This window comes from Phascolarctos cinereus, unplaced genomic scaffold (assembly GCF_003287225.1).
Source record: "Phascolarctos cinereus isolate Bilbo 61053 unplaced genomic scaffold, phaCin_HiC Scaffold_5;HRSCAF=322, whole genome shotgun sequence".
NCBI lineage: Eukaryota > Metazoa > Chordata > Mammalia > Diprotodontia > Phascolarctidae > Phascolarctos > Phascolarctos cinereus.
Genome location: NW_027555958.1, coordinates 41,336,162 through 41,359,869, shown reverse-complemented (window position 1 = coordinate 41,359,869; position 23,708 = coordinate 41,336,162). Strand labels below are relative to the sequence as shown.

Below are 23,708 nucleotides of genomic sequence, written 5' to 3'. Positions count from 1 at the left end.
GAATAGTTGCTATACAATTACCACTATTCTTAAATGACTTGTCCTGATTTTAATAACCAGAAAGTGACAGATTTAAGTTTCAACCTTAGGCCTTCTGACTTCAGGCAGGGTTTGACAAAATTATTGGCAGACCCACACGGGAAGAGGAGGCAAGCTGAGAAGTAAACAGAACTGGGAGAAGAGCTGATGACTGGAGTATTGTCAATGAAAACAAATTTGAATGACTCCAGAATGCTGAGCCCTGTGTGATACTATGACATTTTTAAGTACTCAATTATCATCTATAACATCACATCCTTTCCCTCAATGGAAATGAAATTGATTTTAAAGAAAAGAAAACAATATATGGGGGGAAGACAGAGATGGGTGTGAATACTATTTAATGGGCTCAAGAGTGTGGGGTAGGACAAACACCTCCTTCAATTTTCCTGAAATTTGTTTGAGATGTAACTTTCCTATCCAGGTGTGGAGGCAGTAGAACTGGGACCAGACCCAGGATCTTCCTCTCACTCCTGGAATCACCTGGAACAAAGCCCCTCTCTCTGAGGAACATTTTCTTTAGTTGTAAAAGGAGGGTGTTGAACAAGACAGCTTAACGGCCCTTCTGCCTCCCATGTGTTAGTACTAAGATCAAGGCAGTTCTAATATCAAAGTGGTATGAAGGTCATGCTTAATAATCCTTCAAATCAATGATGACCACGACCCTCCTTTCTATTTCATTTTGCATTGGTTTCTTCAGTTTCTGTTACTCTCAAGTTTATCACTGCCCCCTCAGCACCCTTATCATGGCACTACACACACTTCTCTCCCCTCTCCATCCACTATCCTCTTTCCCCCTTGAGGAAACTGCCTTGAGGAACCAGCCTTAGCCCTTAATACAGCCTTGCATTGCCTGGGTTCCTTTTTCAGTTTCCAACTCCCACCATGACATGTGCACCTTCTTGGGGTATATGGTGTGAGATATTGGTCTAAGCTTGATTTCTCTATGGCTGCTTTCCAGGTTTTTCAGTACTTTTTGTCACATATAGAATGCTCAACCAAGTGGGTGATTTCCATGGGTTTGCTAAATACTCTGTTGCCACATTCTCTTGCTTCTCCTCCTAAGTGAAGTAAACAGAACTGGGAGAAGAGCTACTGACTGGAGTATTGTCAAGAAAACAAATTGGAATGACTCCCGAATGCTGAGCCCTGCAATGAATGGTCACTCCAGCAGATGACTGAAGATGAAGCCTGACTCCCATCTTTTGATGGGGAGGTGATACGCTCGAGATGCCAAATGAGACAGACATTTTCAGCTCTGGCCTATGCTTTTGCTTTGTTTCTTTATACACAATCTGTTATATAGGAGGATGGCTTTGGGGCAACTGAAAGGAAAACAAAAATAGGAGAAATAAAAGAAAGAGTGACAATGAAATATTGAGGTGGGGAAAAGCAGTTCTAGAAGGGGACACAAGCAAGTAAAGAAGGTGATTTGCCATTATGGTAAAGTTTACATATACCTAAAACCACTCAACTCTACTCAGTAGAAGTTCAGAGATTCATATACCCTCCTCTTTACTGTTCTTCTTTACACATTGAGATGCTTGTATTTGTTATTTTGATATTTGAAATTAAAAAAAAAAAAAAGAAATTAGTCATATGTGAGGGTCAGGGTGATTTGGGAGACACTCTGATGTAGCTTTGGATATCACTTCCTTATGGTCAGTGGTTGGGTTTGCAGAGCCTAACCTTGCCTTAACAAATGGCTCTTCTCTGCTCCCAGGGCTTCCTCTTCCTCTCTGTGCTGAGAATCATAAGTCACTCTCCCTTTTTCTTCCTCAGTGTCCTACAACCTAAAGTGAGTCACAGGGGACATAGAGAGATCCAAGGGAATATGGCGACCCAAAATGGGAATGCCATAGGAGTTTGTCCTCAAAAAGATAAAAAATCAAAAGTTCAATGCTACACTATAGCCATAGAAACAGTATAGTCAAACCTCCACGGGAAGACTGGAGCCCTGGGAAAAGGGAAAAGAGAATGAAAGGGCATCTTACCACATTCTCCAGACCCAAGAAGGAAAAGGGAAGAGGAAACCAGCTTGGGGTTTAGCATTCCTTCTTATCAGTAGGAATCGAAAGAGAACTGCTTCTTCCCTTGAAATTAGGAGAGAAATGAGGATCCCACTCACATGGCAAGTCACATCTGGTCCTGTGGATTTCCTGCCCTTTTCTCCTTCAGCACAGGTAGTGTGATGTGGTGGCTAGAGAGATGAACTTAGAGTCAGGGAGATTGAGGTTCAAATTCCACCCCTGATACTGACTAGCAAAAAAGGTATTCCTGGGAAGTCACCAAATCATCTTCATCCTTTAGACACCGACCATTTCCTTCCCAAGTCCTTTAAATTTACTCAGTTTTACTGAACATTTCTCCCTTCAGGTTAATTTTTTTTTTCAATATATGAGCACAAGACACATTCAGAAATGACTGGTGTAAAATATCCACTGAAAAAAATAAAATTGATTTGTAAAAGGAGAACAAGAAAAGTACAGCCAGGTGTTAGCTTCTCTGTTTCTGGGGCAATTTTGAGAGCCTCTCCACTCTTAGGGATAGAAAAGTATTGATTAACTCTCATTCACTGTGGGGACCATTCCAGACTAGTCTGGTAGAGTTGACAATATGTAGGTGTTCCAAGTGTAGAGCAGTGTTAGAACCCCAGCCTGGCCACTTCTTAGCCCATGGAAAAATCAATTAATCTCTCAGAACCTCAGTTTCCTCATCCATAAAATGGTGATAATAATATTCCTCCCTATTTCACATGGGTTGTTGAGAGAAAAGAGTCCTTTGGTGACTTCAAGCCCCCTAAGAATGGGAGTTCTAGACTAGAACTCAAGGATTTGGAGCTGGAAGGAACCTTAGAGGGACTGAAGTTCAACAAGGACTCATTTTCCTTCCCAATCCCTTTCAAATCTTCCTTGGGATTTCTCCTGCCCAGCAATGCTGCGCTGCAGGCATGGCAGGGAGAATGGGAACACTGCTCACCCACAATCACCACTGACTAATAGAAAACAATGAAGAAGAACAAAGCCTTTACTTCACTAAAGCTCTTTCCAGCTCTTAAAGCATGTTTTGCTGCCCCTCTTACCTCATGTCAGCCTCAAAGCAGTCTTAAGGGATACCCAGGAGGGAAAGCTTGAATGCATTGCCCAACATCACACAAGTAATGCCTGGTAGAGGCCATGTGGGAGTGCCAAGGAGGATTGCATGCATTTCAGGAATTTACATGAGCTTTAGTGGATAGAACGCTGATTCAAGAGTCAGGAAGACATCTTCCTGAGTTCAAATCTGGCCTCAGACTCTTACTAGCTGTGTTGCTCTGGGTAAGTCCTTAACTCTGTTTGCCTCAGTTTCCTTATCTGTTAAATGAGCTAGAAAAGGAAATGGTAAACCACTCTAGTATCTCTGTGAAGAAAACCTAAAATACGGCAAACAGTCAAACATGACTGAAATGACTCAACAAGGACAACATATTGATCTTCTTCAAAAGGCGATTGAAATAAATCACCGCTATCATGCATGTGCTTTGTGGACGGTCACTTAGCCACTGTTTAAAGACCTTCATGGGAGAGGGAACCCAACCTAGTTTGTTGCTTGATGCACTCTAGTCCAATTTAGACAGCTATAATTGTTAAGAAGTCTTTCCTAATATCAGGCCTAAATTTCAGTCCTTACAAATCCCACCTCTTGTCCTTCGTTCTATCCTAGGCCCCAGAGAGCACAAATCTCAACTCTTCCAAAAGGCAGATCCGGTAATGCTTGAGAAATCGTGACTGATGTGGCTCTTCCCTTCTCTCCCCAACACTCTTAGTTCCTTCAAATCTTCCTCTTGTGACTCTAGGCACTTCATATTATTGGATGCCTATTTGTGAATGTTCTCTGGCTTCCAAATGTTCTTCCTGTATTATGGATACTGATCACAAGACTCCCTGCATGATCTTATCAGGTCAGAAGAGTAGGAATATCGCCTCTCTATATCTGGAACTTTGCTTCTCAACATGGGAGAAGATGGGATTTTTGAAATCAATCTGCTGACTCCATGTGAGATGGCAGCCCATGGAACCCACAGAGCTTTTACAGAACCTTTGTTGTCCAATGATGCTACATCAGCTTTATCTAATAAGAGCATCTCCTAAACCCCTCATCCCTAAAAAACATTGAAACTACAACAAAAAGATACGTTTTCAGACATTTTATTCTGAAATCTTTGTGCTACAGATATTCATGGAATGCAGCAGGTGACCCAAAGGACTCTAAGCAAGAGAGGCCAAGTTGCTAATAGAACTTCCCATGGGGAACAGTGGTCTTCCAGAAGTGCAAATAGCAAGAACACATACCCAAACCTGCCACCAAATAACTTACATAAATTAAATCTCACAGATAAAAATCATTTCTTTTTCTTTTTTTGCTTTTTTAGGCAATTGGGGTTAAGTGACTTGCCCAGGGTCACACAGCTAGCAAGTGTCAAGTGTTTGGTCTGAGGCCAGATTTGAACTCAGGTCCTCCTGACTTCAGGGCCAGTGCTCTATCCACTGCACCACCTAGCTGCCCCCTAAAAATCATTTCTAATGGGGGAAAGGATCTCCAGCAGGCAGCAGCTTGGGGAGATTGCATCTGACTGTGGAATTCCTTGGCTTGGTCCATTTCCCTTTAAGAGTCATTTTTCAAGGCCTCTGAGGCCCTCAGTTCAGCTCCAGGTCTTCCACATAGCTCTGAACCCAGGCATCACTGGGGTTGGCACACACCTCCCGGCCTCTTTTGGTCTGGAACCTGGGGACAGAGAGGAGGAGAGATGAGAGGTCACAGATGGAAAGATGGTTCTCTGTGCTCCCCCCATGTCCAGCACTGACCACTTCCTGCACATCTCTGCAAGGCCATAAGGAAAAATCCTCCCCTCTAGCAATATCTCTCAGGCCCTTCTGCATCATTCTGCTTCTCTCTAGAGACAGGGGAGAGATACTCCCCTGTCCAGTGGGGAGTATCTCAGAAATCCCCATCTTGGCATATAATCCCTGTTGCTTCTGTTTCTCCCTCCCCCTTGGGTAACTGTCTCTCACCATATTCCTTGGAGAACCCAACATTACCCAGGGTCCACTTAGGGGGACTTCTTTTCCTTGTAGCCAGGGTTTCCCCTGAGTGCCTTGATGCATATATTTCACCAAGTTGCCAAACGACCCCATTTCTCCTTGCCATTCTCTCTCTCTGGATGCTCTATAGAGATTCAGTGGGTAGATACTCACACCACAGCTGGCTGGGAGCACAGGCTGCTGGTCTCATAATAATCTGTCACAAATTTTCTTTGGATCCGTTGGCTGACATAGGAGAAGCAGCAGGAGGTGGGAGGGTCAGAGCCCACTGCAAAGGAAGGGGAGGCATGAGATTAGTGAGGTCTGATGTTCACATCTTACCTTCCTCAGCTACTGATGCAATCCCATGGACAAACTCAGGATTAGGCACACTGGATATGTGATAGCTCCTCTCTCCCTTATCCTACTTGCCTCAAATATCAAGTATGATGCTCATTGTGCCCCGAGGAGGATCAGATCTGCTGTTCCCATCCCCATAGGAGATATTTTGAGGAAAATTGAAGTGTGCGAGCTAGAAGGGATGTCAGAGATCTGCCCATCCAATTCCTACCTATGCTGAGGAAGCCACTTGCTGGAGATCACTTGGGTAATTAGTGGAAGAGCCAGAGTGGAGAACTTAGCCAGACACAGAATCCAGTCTCTGTGCTTTCTGCTCTCTTTCCCTGTCTCCATTTAACGTTCAACCCTTATGTACTGCAAAGGGCATTTTGATGCCTTCAGGTTCAACAGGTATAGACATCCTCCCTGCTTCTCCTCTTGCTTCTCCTTCTCATTCCTCCCCCTCCCCACACTCACAGATACCTATGTACCGAGCCTCGTCTCCTGTCAAGGTCCTATCTAGCTTATAACCACAGCCTAGACACAGCCACAGAGGGAAAGAGAAGGAGCATTTACTTGGTGCAGAGGATGCCAGAGAGCTGAAGGCCATGACCATGAGCATGGAGAAGGCTGCCACAGAGACCTTCATGGTCCAGAGAGGAGAAAAGGCTTGGAGGAGAAGAGCACTAGCTGGGAGACTCCGGAGATCTGTTTCTCTGTCTCAGGTGTGGGCCCTGTTTTTATTGGGGTTTCTGGGAGGACCCAATGCGAAAGAAGGAACCTAAAAGGAGTGGAATTTCCTGTGGAGAGCTGATGTCGTGGTAGGAGACAGAAACTAAAAAGGGAACCCAGAAAATGTAAGGGTAGTGTCAAGAACTGAGGTTTTCTCCCCCAGTGTAGCTTCATCATGGGTGAAAGAGGAGGGAGGATAGATAGAGGAGAATTATGCATGTGGTGGGGTGGCAAGGGTGCAAAGGGGGAAGTGGTGAACCTGAGCTAGCAGACAAGACAGATGAAATGTGAAAACTAATACAAAAGAGAGTTTTTTCACTATTGATGTGAAGAAGTATTCAACATGACCTTCATACTTCTTTGATATCATAACTGCCTAACTCTTAGGATTATAGATTTAGAGGTAGTTCAGAGTTAGATTTAGGTGGTTTAGTGGAACACTCTTTTTCCAGCTAAAGAAATTGTGGCCCAGATAGGAGTGACTTGTCTGAGGTCACATTGGTAGTCAGAAGCAGATCCTGGAAATGTCCTCAGGTTTGGTGACTTCACGCTTTTAGACTCACAGAAAATGGTCCATACAGAGGAAACACCTCAGCTCCTTGAAGGGAACTCCTCAACAAGTTTTGTGCAAATGGTGGCCATGAGCAGGTCCATGAAACTAGGCCTCCTGGTCTTGGCCCATCCCTGCTTTCTTGTGTCATGATTTTAACACATTGAATTTTTATCACTATTTTTTTTTGCTTTCATTTTTTTGATAATTTATTTATTTATTTTTAATTCTCAACCTTCACTTTGAGAAGTTTTTGGGGTTTAAAATTTCTTCCCCTCCTACTTATTTCCCCCCCAAAAAATGGTATGCAATCTGACATAAGCTCTACACATACATTCATGTTAAGCATATTTTCCCAATTAGTCATCATGCAAAGGACAATTAGAACTAATGGAAAGATCGTGAGAATGAAGCGATAAAACAAAACAACAAAGGAAAAGGAGAGCAAATAGTATCCTTCCATCTGCATTCAGATTCCATATCTCTTTTTCTGAGTGTGGATAGCAATTTCTGTCTTGGAGTTCTCTTAGCTCCTTGCGTTGCTGAGAAGAGCTAAGTCTCTCAAAGTCGGTCATTGCCCAATGTGGCTGTTACTGTGTACAGTGTTCTCCTGGTTCTGCTCATTTCACTTTGCATCACTTTAAGGATACAAAAGTTTTTAACACTGATTATCTCACATAATCTTCACAACAAACTTACTAAGTATGCAAGGTTGGTATTCTTATATCTAGTTTATTTATTTATATATTTAATTTATGTATTTATGTATTTATTTATTTTATTTGTCAAATCTTTTTTGGATAAGTGGGGAAGGTTGACAGGGTCCAGCTTAGTCTTTCTTGACAGCAGCCTTCCTCATAGCAGCTAGGACATTGCTGAGTTCCTTTCTCTTCCTCTTGGCCCGGATATGAGTTCCCACCCTTTTTTTGATGAACTTATGGGCTCCCTTAGCCTTGGAGACCTTTAACAATTCCATGGCCCACCTCTCATAGGGGCAAATCAACACACCTCCGGGATCATATCTCTCACAAACTTACTGTGTTTGGTCAAGCGCCCACAGCAGTGGCAGTGTCACGGCTTCAAAATGTTTTTGGTAACTTTGTGGCCGTTGTTGAGGCCTACGGCCATGGGGTATCGGATGACCATGGCTGCGGCGCTACCGTAGGCCCAATGGCAGCACCAGGAAGCATGTCTAATTTATTTATGAGACTTGACATAAAGTGGATAGACTTCTAAGCTTGAAGTCAGGAAGACCTGGGTTCAAGGTCCATCCCTGAAACTTATTAGCTCTGTGATCTTTAACCTCACAGTACCCCTGGCCAATACTCTAATCAGATCATTTCTTGAATAGTTGCTATAGAATTGCCAGTATTCTTCAATGGCTTTTCCAAATTTTACTAACCAGAAAGTGATGCCTTCAGGTCTCAGTCTGAGGCCTACTGACTTCAGGCAGGGTTTCACAAAATCATGGGACAGATCCCCATGGGAAAGGAAACAATCTGAGACTCTCTCAGGATGAGTGTATGTATGATGCCATGACATTTTTAAGTATACAACTATCATATATACCATCACGTTGCTCATTTCCAATTGAAATGAAATTCATGTTAAAAAAAAAAAAGAGAATGTATATGTATAGGCATGTATATGTAGAGCCTATATCAAATCCCACACCATCTTGGGGAGACAGCTGGGAAGGGAAGGGGAGAAAATTTAGAACTCAAAACTCATTGAAGTAAATGTTGAAAACTAAAAATAAATTGATTTTAAAAAGGATTCACTCAAAAAAAGGTAACAACATTGTATCATTCAGGCAATTACCTTAAGTAAAGATGAAATACAATTATCACTTTTCACAGATCATATGATATTCTACTTAGATAACCCTGGAGATTCAACTAAAATTTAATTAAAACAATAAATTAGCAATGTAAATGTGTAAAAAATAAAGCCAGATGATCATCAGCCTTTCTTTACATTACCAGTGGAACCTAAGAGAAAGATTGAAATTCTAAAAAGAGAGAGAGAGAAGAGAGAGAGAGAGAGAGAGAGAGAGAGAGAGAGAGAGAGAGAGAGAGAGAGAGGAGAGAGAGAGAGAGAGAGAGAGAGAGAGAGAGAGAGAGAGAGAGAGAGAGAGAAAACAAGATTTAGGAGGAAGATGGGTATGAATAAAATGTTACTATTTAATGGGCTCAAGAGTGGTGGGTAGGACAAACATCTCCTTCAATTTTCCTGAAATTTGTTTGAGATGTAACTTTCCTATCCAGGTCTGGAGGCAGTAGAACCGGGACCAGATCCAGGATCTGCCTCTTACTGCAGGAATCCCCTGGAACAAGGCCCCCCTCTTTGGGCCACAGTTCGTGTTGGACAAGACAGCTAATGTCCCTTCCCCTTCTAAACCTACAATCCTAAGATCTAGGCAGTTACAGTATCAAAGCAGTATGAAGGCCATGCTGAGTAATCATTCAAATCAATGGTGACCATAACTTTCCTTCCTATTTCATTTTGCATTGGTTTCCTCAGTCTCTGCTGCTCTCTCAAGTTTATCACTGCCCCCTCAGCACCCTTGTCATGCCACTACACACACATCTCTCCTCTCTCCTCTGTGATGAAACTGCCCCCGAGGAACCAAACCCCAGCCCTTGACAGAGCCTTGCATTTCCTGGGTTCCTTTTTCAATTTCCACCTTCCACCATGACACATGCAGCTTCTTGGGGTATATGGTGTGAGATATTGGTCTAAGCTTGATTTCTCTCTGGCTGCTTTTCAATCTTTTCTGTAATTTTTGGTCACATATAGAATGTTCACCCAAATGAGTGATTTCCTAAACACTCTCTTGCCACATTTACTTGCTTCCCTTTCTGAGTGAAGTATACAGAACCTGGAGAAGAGCTAATGACATGCCTGGAGTACTGTCAGTGAAAACAAATTGGAAGGACTCCAGAATGCTGATCAGTGCAACGAGTCATCGTTCCAGGAGAAGACTGAAGGTGAAGCCTGATTCCCACCTTTGAATGGAGAGGTCATAGACTAGAGACGCCACATGAGGCAGACATTTTCAGCTCTGGCCAACATTTTTGCTTGGTTTCTTTATAAACAATCTATTATATAGGAGGACAGCTTTGGGGCAACTGACCACCAGGAAAAATAAAGAAAAGAGGAACAAGGAAAAATTAAGGGGGAAAAGCAATTCTAGAAGGGGACACAAGCAAGTAATGGAGGTGATTTACCATTGTGGTAAACTTAATATACATACCTAAAAACACCAAATTAGGCTCAGTAGAATTTCGGAGATTCATATACATTCCTCTTTTCTGCTCTTCTTTGCAGATTGAGATACATGTATTTGTTGATATTTTGATGTTCAAAATAAAAAAGAAGAAATTAATAACGTGTGAGGGTCATGGCAATTTGGGAGATCCTCTGACTTCCTTATGGTTAGTGGTCGGGCTTGCAGAGCCTATCTTTGCCTTAATATAGCTTTGCCCTGTGGCTCTTCTCTGCTCCCAGGGCTTCCTTTTCCTTGTTGAGCTGAGAATCATAAGTCACCCTCCCTTTTTCTTCCTCAGTGTCCTACTACCTAAAATGAGTCACATGGGACATAGAGAGAGCCAAGGGAATATAGGCACCCAAAATGGGAAAACTGCAGGAGTATGTCCTCAAAAAGACAGAGAATTAAAGGTTCAATACTACAGTAATGCGGTAGAAACATCATAGTCAGACTTCCACTGCAAGACTGGAGCCCTGGGAGAGGAAAGGAAAAGAGAAGGAAATAGGGTCTCATTACACTCTCCTGACACAAAAAGAAAGAGGTAAGAGGAAACCAGTCTGGGATTTAGCATTTCCTCTTACCAGTAGGAATCAAAAAAAGGACTGCATTTTCCCTTGAAATTCAGAGAGAAATGAGGATCCCACTCACATGGGAAGTCAAATCTGGTCTTGTGGATTTCCAACCCTTATCCCCTCCAGCACAGATAATGGAGGGTGGTGGCCAGACAGATGAATTTAGAGTCAGTGAGACTAAGGTACAAATCCTGCCCCTGATACTAACTAGCAAACAGGGTGTCCCTGGGCAAGTCACCAAATCATCTTCATCCTTTAGACACTGACCATTTCCTTCCCAAATCCTTTGAATTCCTAAGCTTTGCTGAGCTTTCCCCCTTCAGGTTAATTTTTTTTTCAAGACACATTCAGAAATGATTGGTGTAAAATATCTCCTGAAAAAAAATTAAATTATAAAAGGAGACCAAGAAAAATACAGCCAGGTTTTTGGGCTTCTGTGTTTGTTTCTGGGACCAGTCTGAGAATCTCGCCACTCTTAGGGATAGGAAAACATTGGTTTACTCTCATTTACTGTTGGATCCATTCCAAACTGGTCTAGAAAAGTTGACAGTATGCTAGTATTTAAAGAGTAGAGCAGCATTTGAATCCCAGCTTGGACACTTCCTAACTGTATGGTCATAGGATAATCAATTAGTCTCTGAGTCTCAGTTTACTCATCCATAAAATGGGGAAAATAATACTTCTTCTCCCTATTTCATATTAGTTGTTGAGAAAAAAGAGTCCTTTGGTGATTTCAAACCCCTCAAGAATGGGAGTTCTAGCCTACAAATCAAGGATTTGGAGCTGGAAGAAACCTTAGAGGGATTAAGGTTCAACAAGGACTCATTTTCCTTCCCAATCCCTTTCAAATCTTCCTTGGGATTTCTCCTGCCCAGCAATGCTGTGCTGCAGGCATGGCAGGGAGAATGGGACCACTGCTCACCCACAACCACCACTAACTAATAGAAAACAATGAAGAATAATTACAGCCTTTCCTTCACTAAAGCTCTTTCCAGTTCTTAAAGCATGTTCTGCTGCCCCTCTTATCTCATGTCAGCCTCAGACCAGTCTTAAGGGATAAACAAGAGGGAAAGCTTGGATGCATTGCCTAACATCACACAACTAATGCCTGGCAGAGGCCAAGTGGGAATGCCAAGGAGGCCTGGATGCATTTCTGCAATTCACGTGTGCTTTAGTGGATAGAACGCTGGTTCTGGAGTCAGGAAGACATCGTCCTGAGCTCAAACTTGGCCTCAGACCCTTACTAGCTATGTTACTCTGGGCAAGTCACTTCACTCTGCTCGCCTCAGTTTCCTTATCTGTTAAATAAGCTAGAAAAGGAAATGGTAAACCCCTTCAGTATCTCTGCGAAGAAAACCCAAAATGCGGTAATGAATAGTTAGACACTACTGAAATGACTGAACAAGGAAAACATATTGAACTTCTTCAAAAGGTGATTGAAAAAATCCCATTATCACATCCTTTATGGGTGGTCACCTGGCCACTGTTTAAAGACCTCCGTGGGAGGGGGAACACACCCCAGCTTGTTGCAGTCTTTAGGTAGCTATAATTGTTAAGAGGATTTTCCTAATGTCAGGCCCAAATTTAGGTCCTTACAATTCCCACCCATGTTCTTGGTTTTATCCTTGGGCTAAAGACAGCACAAATCTCGACTCTTCCAAAGAACAGACCTGCTAATATTTGAAAACAGACATCATGGCTGACGTGGCTCTTCTCTTTTCCCCACTGACCATCGCTCCTTCCTTCAAATCATCGTCTTGTGACTCTACACACTTCACGTTGTTCATGGACTTCCTCTAAACATTCTCCAGCTTCCAAAAGTTCTTATGCTGTAAATACTGACCACAAGACTCCTGGTGTGGTCTTATCAGATCAGAGTAGTAGGAATATCACCTCTCTATTCCCGGAAGTTTCCTTCTCAACATGGGACAAGATAGGATTTTTGGAATCAACCTGCTAACTCAAAGTAAGATGGCCACCCGTGGAACCCACAGAGCTTTTACAGAACCTTTGTTGTCCAATGATGCTACATCAGTGTTATATGGTAAGAGCAGAACTCCCTCTCCTGAACCCCTCATCCCCAAAGAACATTGAAACTACAGCTAAAAGATACGGTTTCCAAACATTTTATTCTGAAATCCTTGTGCTACACATATTCATGGAATGCAGCAGGTGACCCAAACACTCTAAGCAAGACAGGCCAGGCTGCTAATAGGGGCCCCTATGGGGAACAGTCGTCTTCTAGAAGTGCAAATAGCCAGAACACATATGCAAAGGTGCCACCAAATAACTAATATAAATTGAATCTCACAGATAAGAATCATTTCTAATGGGGGAAAGGATCTCCAGCAGGCAGCAGCTTGGGGAGATTGCATCTGACTGTGGAATTCCTTGGCTTGGTCCATTTCCCTTTAAGGGTCATTTTTCAAGGCCTCTGAGGCCCTCAGTTCAGCTCCAGGTCTTCCACATAGCTCTGAACCCAGGCATCACTGGGGTTGGCACACACCTGCCGGCCTCTTTTGGTCTGGAACCTGGGGAGGGAGAGGAAGAGAGATGAGAGGTCACAGATGGAGAGATAGTTCTCTGTGCTCCCCCCATGTCCAGCACCGACCACTTCCTACACATCTCTGCAGGGCTTTAAGGGACAATATTTGTCTCTAGCAACATCTCTCAGGCCCTTCTGATCTCATTCTGCTACTCTCTAGAGACCTGTCCAGTGGGAAATATCTCAGAAATCCCCATCTTGGCATATAATCCCTGTTGCTTCTGTTTCTCCCTCCCCCTTGGGTAACTGTCTCTCACCATATTCCTTGGAGAACCCAACATTACCCAGGGTCCACTTAGGGGGACTTCTTTTCCTTGTAGCCAGGGTTTCCCCTGAGTGCCTTGATGCATATATTTCACCAAGTTGCCAAACGACCCCATTTCTCCTTGCCATTCTCTCTCTCTGGATGCTCTATAGAGATTCAGTGGGTAGATACTCACACCACAGCTGGCTGGGAGCACAGGCTGCTGGTCTCATAATAATCTGTCACAAATTTTCTTTGGATCTGTTGGCTGACATAGGAGAAGCAGCAGGAGGTGGGAGGGTCAGAGCCCACTGCAAAGGAAGGGGAGGCATGAGATTAGTGAGGTCTGATGTTCACATCTTACCTTCCTCAGCTACTGATGCAATCCCATGGACAAACTCAGGATTAGGCACACTAGATATGTGATAGCTCCTCTCTCCCTTATCCTACTTGCCTCAAATATCAAGTATGATGCTCATTGTGCCCCGAGGAGGATCAGATCTGCTGTTCCCATCCCCATAGGAGATATTTTGAGGAAAATTGAAGTGTGCGAGCTAGAAGGGATGTCAGAGATCTGCCCATCCAATTCCTACCTATGCTGAGGAAGCCACTTGCTGGAGATCACTTGGGTAATTAGTGGAAGAGCCAGAGTGGAGAACTTAGCCAGACACAGAATCCAGTCCTCTGTGCTTTCTGCTCTCTTTCCCTGTCTCCATTTAACGTTCAACCCTTATGTACTGCAAAGGGCATTTTGATGCCTTCAGGTTCAACAGGTATAGACATCCTCCCTGCTTCTCCTCTTGCTTCTCCTTCTCATTCCTCCCCCTCCCCACACTCACAGATACCTATGTACCGAGCCTCGTCTCCTGTCAAGGTCCTATCTAGCTTATAACCACAGCCTAGACACAGCCACAGAGGGAAAGAGAAGGAGCATTTACTTGGTGCAGAGGATGCCAGAGAGCTGAAGGCCATGACCATGAGCATGGAGAAGGCTGCCACAGAGACCTTCATGGTCCAGAGAGGAGAAAAGGCTTGGAGGAGAAGAGCACTAGCTGGGAGACTCCGGAGATCTGTTTCTCTGTCTCAGGTGTGGGCCCTGTTTTTATTGGGGTTTCTGGGAGGACCCAATGCGAAAGAAGGAACCTAAAAGGAGTGGAATTTCCTGTGGAGAGCTGATGTCGTGGTAGGAGACAGAAACTAAAAAGGGAACCCAGGAAATGTAAGGGTAGTGTCAAAAACTGAGGTTTTCTCCCCCAGTGCAGCTATCATCATGGGTAAAAGAGGAGGGAGGATAGATAGAGGAGAATTATGCATGTGGTGGGGTGGCAAGGGTGCAAAGGGGGAAGTGGTGAACCTGAGCTAGCAGACAAGACAGATGAAACGTGAAAACTAATATGAAAGAGAGTTTTTTCACTATTGATGTGAAGAAGTATTCAACATGACCTTCATACTTCTTTGATATCATAACTGCCTAATTCTTAGGATTGTACGTTTAGAAGTAATTTAGAGTTAAATTTAGGTGGTTTAGTGGAACACTCTTTTTCCAGCTAAAGAAATTGTGGCCCAGATAGAAGTGACTTGTCCAAGGTCACATTGGTAGTCAGAAGCAGATCCTGGAAATGTCCTCAGGTTTGGTGACTTCACGCTTTTAGACTCACAGAAAATGGTCCATACAGAGGAAACACCTCAGCTCCTTGAAGGGAACTCCTCAACGAGTTTTGTGCAAATGGTGGCCATGAGCAGGTCCATGAAACTAGGCCTCCTGGTCTTGGCCCATCCCTGCTTTCTTGTGTCATGATTTTAACACATTGAATTTTTATCACTATTTTTTTTTGCTTTCATTTTTTTGATAATTTATTTATTTATTTTTAATTCTCAACCTTCACTTTGAGAAGTTTTTGAGTTTTAAATTTTCTTCCCCTCCTACTTATTTCCCCCCCAAAAAATGGTATGCAATCTGACATAAGCTCTACACATACATTCATGTTAAGCATATTTTCCCAATTAGTCATCATGCAAAGGACAATTAGAACTAATGGAAAGATCGTGAGAATGAAGCGATAAAACAAAACAACAAAGGAAAAGGAGAGCAAATAGTATCCTTCCATCTGCATTCAGATTCCATATCTCTTTTTCTGAGTGTGGATAGCAATTTCTGTCTTGGAGTTCTCTTAGCTCCTTGCGTTGCTGAGAAGAGCTAAATCTCTCAAAGTCAGTCATTGCCCAATGTGGCTGTTACTGCTTACAATGTTCTCCTGGTTCTGCTCATTTCACTTTGCATCACTTCAAGGATACAAAAGTTTTTAACACTGATTATCTCACATAATCTTCACAACAAACTTATTAAGTACCCAATGTTGGTATTCTTATATCTAGTTTATTTATGAGACTTGACATAAAGTGGATAGAGCTTGAAATAAGGAAGACCTCGGTTCAAGGTCCATCTCTGAAACTCTGTGAAGTTCTGTGATCTTTGACCTCACAGTGCCCCTGGCCAACACTCTAATCAGATCATTTCTCAAATAGTTGCTAGAGAACTACCAGTATTCTTCAATGGCTTTTCCAAATTTTAATAACCAGAAAATGACACCTTCAGGTTTCAGTCTGAAGCCTTCTGACTTCAGGCAGAGTTTGACAAAATTATGGGACAGACCCCCATGGGGCAGGAAACAATCTGAGGCTTTCTCAGGAGGAGTGTATGTATGATACCACGACATTTTGAAGTATATAACTATCATATATACCGTCACATTCTTCATTTCCAGTGGAAATCAAATTCACTTTAAAAAAAGTGAAAATAAGTGAAAATTTTTTTTTGTAGAGCCTATATCAGATTGCACAACATCTTGGGGAGACAGCTGGGAAGGGAAGGGGAGAAAATTTAAAACTCAAAAGCTTATGGAAGTGAATGTTGAAAACTAAAAGTAAATTAATTTAAAAAAGGATTCACTCAGAAGAAAGTAACAGCATTGTATCATTGAGCCAATAAGCTTAAGTAAAGGTGAAATACAATTATCACTTTTTACAGATCATATGATATTCTACTTAGATAACCCTGGAGATTCAACTAAAATTTAATTAAAACAATAAATTAGCAATGTAAATGGGTAAAAAATGAAGCCAGATGATCATCAGCCTTTCTTTACATTACCAGTGAAACCCAGGAGAAAGAATGAAATTTTTAAAAAAAGAGAGAGAGAGAGAGAATAAACAAGATGTAGGGCGAAGATGGGCATGAATAAAATGTTACTATTTAATGGGCTCAAGAGTGGTGATCACTTGGTATAGACATAGGACAGGCATATCCTTCAATTGTCCTGAAATTTGTTTGAGATGTAACTTTCCTATCCAGGTCTGGAGGCAGTAGAACCGGGACCAGATCCAGGATCTGCCTCTCACTGCAGGAATCCCCTGGAACAAGGCCCCCCTCTTTGGGCCACAGTTCGTGTTGGACAAGACAGCTAATGTCCCTTCCCCTTCTAAACCTACAATCCTAAGATCTAGGCAGTTACAGTATCAAAGCAGTATGAAGGCCATGCTGAATAATCCTTCAAATCAATGGTGACCACAACTCTCCTTCCTATTTCATTTTGCATTGGTTTCCTCAGTCTCTGCTGCTCTCTCAAGTTTATCACTGTCCCCTCAGCACCCTTGTCATGCCACTACACACACATCTCTTCTCTCTTCTCCGTGATGAAACTGCCCCGAGGAGCCAAACCCCAGCCCTTGACAGAGCCTGGCATTGCATGGGTTCCTTTTTCAGTTTCCAACTTCCACCATGACATGTGCACCTTGTTGGGGTATATGGTGTGAGATATTGGTCTAAGCTTGATTTCTCTCTGGCTACTTTCCAATTTTTTCAGTAATTTTTGGTCACATATAGGATGTTCACCCAAGTGGGTGATTTCCTTGGGTTTCCTAAACACTCTGCTGCCACATTCACTTGCTTCTCTTTCTGAGTGAAGTAAACAGAACCTGGAGAAGAGCTAATGACATGCCTGTCATTATAAACAATAATAAATATATAAACATCAAATAATAAATACTAATAAATAAATATATAAACAATTGTAAACAGGCTTTGCCTCACTAATGCTCTTTCCATCTCTTAAAGCATGTTCTGCTGCCCCTCTTATCTCATGTCAGCCTCAAAGCAGTCTTAAGAGATACCCAAGAGGGAAAGCTTGAACGCATTGCCCAACATCACACAACTAATGCCTGGCAGAAGCAATGTGGGAGTGCCAAGGAGGACTGGATGCATTTCTGCAGTTTACATGTGCTTTAGTGGATAGAATGCTGGTTCTGGAGTTAGGAAGACATCGTCCTGAGCTCAAACCTGGCCTCAGACCCTTAACTAGCTGTGTTACTCTGGGCAAGTCAGTCAACTCTGCTTGCCTCAGTTTCCTTCTCTGTTAAATGAGCTAGAAAAGGAAATGGTAAACCACTCCAGTATCTCTGCCAAGAAAACCAAAAATGTGGTAGTGAACAGTCAGACACAACTGAAATGACTCAAAAACAACATATTGATCTTCTTCAAAAGGTGATTGAAATAAATTACCATTATCATGTCCTTTGTAGGTGGTCACTGAGTCACTGTTTAAAGACCTCCATGGGAGAGGGAACCCACCATAGCTTGATGCAGTGTAGTCCGATTTGGACAGTTATAATTGTTAAGTTCTTTCCTAATGTCAGGCCCAAATTTAGGTCCTTACAAATTCCACCTCTTGTCCTTGATTCTGTCCTTGGGCACAAATCTCAACTCTCCAAAGGACAGACCTGCTAATAGTTGAGAAATTGTGACTGATGTGGCTCTTTTCTTCTCCCCCCTGGCCCTCCCAACTTCCTTCAAATCATCCTCATGTGACTCTAGACATTTCATATTGTTGGTTGCCTTCTTCTAGATGTTCTCCAACTTCCAAATGTTCTTCTTATACAGTGGACACTGACCACAAGATTCCCTGTGTGGTCTTATCAGATCAGAACAGTAGGAATATCACCTCTCTATTCCTGGAAGTTTCCTTCTCAACATGAGAGAAGATGGGATTTTTGGAATCAATCTGCTGACTTGAAGCGAGATGGCAGCCCATGGAACCCACAGAGCTTTTACAGAACCTTTGCTGTCCAATGCTGCTACTTCAGTGTTATATGATAAGAACAGAACTCCATCCCCTGAACTCCTCATTCCCCCAAAACATTGAAACTGCAACAAAAAGATGTGCCTTTCAAAAGTTTTATTCTGAAATCTTTGTGCTACAGATAATCGTAGAATCCAATAGGTGACCTAAAAGACTCTAAGGAAGAGAGGCCAGGCTCCTAATAGGGGTCTCCATGGGGAACAATTATCTTCTAGAAGGGCAAATAGCAAGAACACATACCCAAAGCTGCCACCAAAACATTGATATAATGAAATTTCACAGGTAAGAATGAATAATAATGGTTGAGAGGATCTCGAGAAGCCTGGAGCTTGGGGAGATTGTATCTGACTGTGGGGTTCCTGAGCTTAGTCCATTTCTCTTTATTTTTTTTTTAATTTTTAAATTAATTTATTTATTTTTAGTTTTCAGCATTCACTTCCACAAGATTTTGGGTTGCAAATTTTCTCCCAGTCTCTCTCCCACCCACCCCAAGATGGTATGCATTCTGCCTACCCCTTCCCCCAATCTGTCCTCCCTTCTATCCACCCCTCCCTTCTCTTATCCCCTTCCCCTTCTATTTTCCTGTAGGGCAGGATCCATTTCCCTTCGAGATTCATTCTTCTGGGCCCCTGATCCCCTCAGCTCAGCTCCAGATCTTCCACACAGCTCTGAACCCAGGCATCACTGGGGTTGGCACACACCTCCCAGCCTCTTTTGATCTGAAACCTGGGGAGAGAGAGGAGGAGAGATGAGAGGTCATGGATGGAGAGATGGTTCTCTGTGCTCCACCCATGTCCAGCACTAACCAATTCCTGCACATCTGTACAGGGCCATGAGGAAAAATCCTCACTTTTAGGAACATCTCTCAGGTCCTTCTGAGTCATTCAGGTTCTCTCTAGAGACCTGTCCGGGGGGGAGTCTATTAGGAAGCCTCGCTGTGGCATATAATCCCTGTTCCTTCAGCTAATACCCTCCCCCTTGGTTGAGTAGCTCCCCTCTTGCTCCATGGAGAACTCAACTTTGGTCAGGGACCACTTCTGGGACTTCTTTCCCTGGAAACCACAGTTCCCCTGAGTTGTGTGATTCATCGATTTCACCAAGGTGCCAAATGACCCCATTTCTCCTAACCATCCTCTCTCCCTGGATCCCTTCAAGAGATTCAGTGGGTAGATACTTATGCCACAGCTGGCTGGGAACACAGGCTGCTGGTCTCATAATAGTCTATTACAAATTTTTTTGGGAACCTGTTGGTTCACATAGGAGAAGCAGCAGGAGGTAGGAGTGTCAGAGACCCCTGCAAAGAAAGGGGAGGCATGAGATTAGTAAGGTTTTATGTTCATACCTTATGTTCCTTAGCTGCTGTCTCCATCCCAGGGACATACTCTATACTAGGCACAATGGAGATGTGATCCTTCATGTTTCCCTTACCCTACTTCCCTCCAATACCAGGTGTGATTTTCATTGTGTCTGGAGGAGGATTAGACTTGCTGTTCCCATCCCCATGGGGGATATTTTGAGGAAAATTGAAGTGTGGAAGCTAGCAGGGATGTCAGAGATCTGCCCATCCAATTCCTGCCTTTTGCTGATCAAGCCACTTGCTGGAGATCACTTGGGTAATTAGTGGGAGAGCCAGAATGGGAACTTAGGCAGACACAGGACTCAGTCTAGTGCTCTCTTATCCCCATCTCCATATAACATTTTACCAGCATATACTGTCAAGGGCAGATTAATGCCTTCAAGGACAAAAGGTATAGACATCTTCCCTCCTCCTGCTCCTGCCCCTCTCCACCTTCACAAATCCCTATGATCAGTCTACCCTCATCTTCTGTCAGGGTTCTATCCAACCACAGTGTAGGACACCGCCACAGAAGGGAAGAGAAAGCTCACTTACTTGATGCAGAGGATGCCAGAGAGCTGAAGGCCATGACCATGAGGATGGAGAGGGCAGCCACAGATACCTTCATGATCCAGCCTAAGACACTCTGAGGTCTGTGTCTCTGTCTCATGTGTGGGCTGTCTTTTTATAGAGGTTTCTGGGAGTATCCAGAGAGATGGAAGGAATATGAAAAGTGTGGAAATTCCTGTGGAGAGCTGATGTCATGGTAGGAATTCTAAACAAAAAAAAATGAACCCAAGAAATGCAAGGCTGCTATCAAGGACTGAGTTTCTATCCCCCAGGAAAGCTTCATCATGGGGGAAAGAGGAGAGGGGTTAGAGAGAGAAGTGTGCATGTGGTAGGGCGGCAAGGGTGCAAAGGGGGAAATGGTGAATGAGCTAGAAGCAGAGACATATGAAAATATGCAAAAACAAGTAGGAGAGTTTTGCTGAACATTGATTTGAAGGAATATTCAACAAGAGCTTCATACTGCTTTAATATCATAACTGCCTTGACCATAAGTTGTTGATTTAGACTTAGAAGGGTGCTGGGTGGTTTAGTTGAACATTCTCATTTTCCAGCTAAAGAAAATAGTGTCTAGAGAGAAGTGACTTGTCCAAGGTCACAGTGGTAGTCAAAAGCAGATCTTGGATATGCTTCCAGGTCTTTTAAGTTCACATCTTTATACTCACAGAGAATGGTCCATGCAGAGGACACACCCAGGGTCCTTCAAGGGCACTCTTAGATGGTTTTTGTGCAGATGGCTGCCATGAACAGGTCCATGAAATGAGGCCTCCTGGTCATGGCTCATCCCTTCATCTGCTTTGTTGTGTGATGATTTTAACACCTTACATTTCTATATCACTTTAAGGGTACAAAAGATTTTGACATCAATTATCTCAACTCATCTTCACAAAAAACTTACGAAGTAGGCAGAGTTGGTATTCTTATCTCTGGTCTATTTATGAGCCTTGACTTAGAACAAACCTTCAGAATTTGGCAGTATGTAGGGGCCAAAAGTAAAGAAGGTAAACTTCAGGCTGCAGATAGGTTTTTAGTGGTTCACTTTCTAAGTACATGTATAATTAAGGATTAAACTATTTTTGCAAACAAATCATATTAGAAAAGGGAGATTTTCATTAGTATCACTTAATCACACTTATTACTTAAGATTGTTATTTATCATGAAATCGCATTAAAGTTTAAAAAATTATTTTGCTAAACAGTACAAGTTTTAGTACAATTTTCAGGTTTTCTTACTGCTGCCATTTAGTTAATGGGATGTATTGCACTTGTTGTCAGCAATCAGTTTATCATCAGCTACTCTTCACTGCACGATCATATGGGACAAACTTATATTCTCAAAAACACTTTTTTAAATCAGGACGTAATCCAGAAACTGTAATTAGCAAACCCTTCTTTATAAAGTCACCTTCAGTAAAAGACTTTCCAACAGCAGCAATTTCTTTAGAAATGTGAAAACTAACCTTAGTAGCCACCTCATTTTCTGAGTGCACTGTCTTGAAAAACTGCTATTCCTCACTGAGATTTTTCAACAATTTAGATGCTTTAATTTGTTTTTCATTGGTGTCCAATTTGCTTATGTCAGGATGTTTTGATTCAAAATGGTGACTAAGATTGTATTCCTTCAGAAGGCTATTACTTCTTGGCAAGCAAGGCACAATATTTTGTCTCTCATATAAGTAAACAACTGTCTGTTTATTTGTCTACTCTGGATTAAACACTCTGTGTTCTCATTCAATCTTCCCTCTCTTTTTATCATTTATTTTATAAAAGTACCCCAAAAACTTTAATGTTAGAACCAAAAAATCTCCACAGCAATGGCTCATGTACAAAGAAATACTGAACTGAGTGTCTGACTTTGTAAAGAGCACCAGACACTCATGTAACTTGGAGGGCAGCCACACAGTGAGGGAGGGGCAGCAGCCCTGGCCTTGTTGACGCTCCTCACATAGCAGGCAGCAGCTATGTTGGCACGTGGCTGCATTCACTTTGTCCCTGTTCACCACCAGGACCAAAAACATAGCAAAAAGATACAACTCTGGCTCCTCTCAGACTAGAGACAGAATGATGATAGTTGTTAGCGTTGGGTCACACGACAAACAGGAGAGAGTGCACAGTGGCAACCCACCCACCAAGTTACATGCCCAGTGCAATAATGACTAGTGGAAGGCGGGTTAAACAAGGCACAGACAAAGCACTCGTTACATCTTTAGTTTCTTTACATCCTCTATATTTTTCACAGGCCACCCAAAATCCTTTGCAGGCTATATGTTGTGCAGGCTTGACTTAGAGGGAATAGAGTTCTAGGTTTGAAGTCACGAAGACCTGAGTTCAAGTCTTCTCTCTCAAACTTTTTACCTGTGGGATCTTTAACCTCCCAGTATCCCCAGCCAACACTCTAATCAGATCACTTGTAGAATAGTTGCTGTATAATTACCAGTTATTATTAAGTGGCTTGTCCCAATTCTAATAACCAGGAAGTGACAGATTCAGGATTCAACCAGAGGCCTTCTGACTTCAGGCAGGATTTGACAAAATTATGGGGCAGACCCCCATGGGAGAAGAGGCAACCTGAGACACTCTGGGGAAGAGTGTACGTATGATACCATGACATTTTTAAGTACTAAACTATCATATGTACCATCACGTCCTTTTTTATCCAATGGAAATGAAATTCGTATTAAAGAAGAGAAAATAAGACGTAGGGGGAAGATGGAGATGGGTGTGAATACGATGTGACTATTTAATGGATTCAGAAGTGGTGAAGTAGGATAGTCATCTATCTCCTTCAATTTCCCTGAAATTTGTTTGAGATGTAACTTTCATATCCAGGTCTGGAATCAGCAAACCTAAGACAACATCCAGGATCTGCTTCTCACTACTGGAATCACCTGGAACAAGGCCCCTCTCTTTGGGCCTCTTTCTTTAGTTGTAAATAGAGGGTGTTGTACAAGACAGTTACAGTATGATAGTATGAAAGCCATACTAAACAATCCCCCACATCAAAGGTGACCATAACTCTCCTTCCTATTTCTCTCTCCCCACGTATTTTTGTCATCAGTCTGTTTTGCTCTCTCGAGCTTATTACTACCCCCTCAGCACCCTTGTCATGCAACTACACACACATCTCTCCTCTGTCTACCCACTCTTCTCTTTCCCCATTGATGAAACTGCCCCGAGGAACCAAACCCCAGCCCTCGACAGAGCCTTGCATTTCCTGGGCTCCTTTTTCAGTTTCCACCTTCCACCATGACACATGCACTTTCTTGGGGTATATGGTGTGAGATATTGGTCTAAGCTTGATTTCTCTCTGGATGCTTT

At 42.7% G+C, this 23,708-nt stretch overlaps 2 protein-coding genes and 2 pseudogenes across 2 annotated transcripts; all 4 read right to left on the bottom strand.

Annotated features, from left to right (window-relative positions):
- Positions 1-4,210: 4,210 nt before the first annotated feature.
- On the bottom strand, positions 4,211-6,301 carry LOC110221203 (C-C motif chemokine 4-like). Its single transcript, XM_021005602.2, has 3 exons — positions 6,015-6,301; positions 5,274-5,388; positions 4,211-4,803 (listed from the first exon to the last, which is right to left on the bottom strand). Exons 1-3 carry the CDS (start codon positions 6,085-6,087, stop codon positions 4,716-4,718), a joined length of 276 nt encoding a protein of 91 aa, XP_020861261.1. The 5' UTR covers positions 6,088-6,301; the 3' UTR covers positions 4,211-4,715.
- Positions 6,302-7,549: 1,248 nt separating this feature from the next.
- On the bottom strand, positions 7,550-7,885 carry LOC110217002 (large ribosomal subunit protein eL36 pseudogene; annotated as a pseudogene).
- A 4,788-nt stretch (positions 7,886-12,673) lies between these two features.
- Positions 12,674-14,563, bottom strand: LOC110221224 (C-C motif chemokine 4-like). The gene is made up of 3 exons (XM_021005642.2): positions 14,291-14,563; positions 13,549-13,663; positions 12,674-13,094 (listed from the first exon to the last, which is right to left on the bottom strand). Exons 1-3 carry the CDS (start codon positions 14,361-14,363, stop codon positions 13,007-13,009), a joined length of 276 nt encoding a protein of 91 aa, XP_020861301.1. The 5' UTR covers positions 14,364-14,563; the 3' UTR covers positions 12,674-13,006.
- Positions 14,564-19,125: 4,562 nt separating this feature from the next.
- LOC110221249 (C-C motif chemokine 4-like) lies at positions 19,126-20,451 on the bottom strand (annotated as a pseudogene).
- Positions 20,452-23,708: the final 3,257 nt, after the last annotated feature.

Bases quoted from the DNA above. Each gene is read 5' to 3' on its own strand.
- LOC110221203 (XM_021005602.2), bottom strand. From the start codon at position 6,087: ATGAAGGTCTCTGTGGCAGCCTTCTCCATGCTCATGGTCATGGCCTTC. The intron at 5,389-6,014 runs GTAAATGCTCCT...CTTCCTTTGCAG, and splicing joins TCTGGCATCCTCTGCACCAA to TGGGCTCTGACCCTCCCACC. The intron at 4,804-5,273 runs GTGAGTATCTAC...CTCTGTCCCCAG, and splicing joins TGCTCCCAGCCAGCTGTGGT to GTTCCAGACCAAAAGAGGCC.
- LOC110221224 (XM_021005642.2), bottom strand. From the start codon at position 14,363: ATGAAGGTCTCTGTGGCAGCCTTCTCCATGCTCATGGTCATGGCCTTC. The intron at 13,664-14,290 runs GTAAATGCTCCT...CTTCCTTTGCAG, and splicing joins TCTGGCATCCTCTGCACCAA to TGGGCTCTGACCCTCCCACC. The intron at 13,095-13,548 runs GTGAGTATCTAC...CTCCCTCCCCAG, and splicing joins TGCTCCCAGCCAGCTGTGGT to GTTCCAGACCAAAAGAGGCC.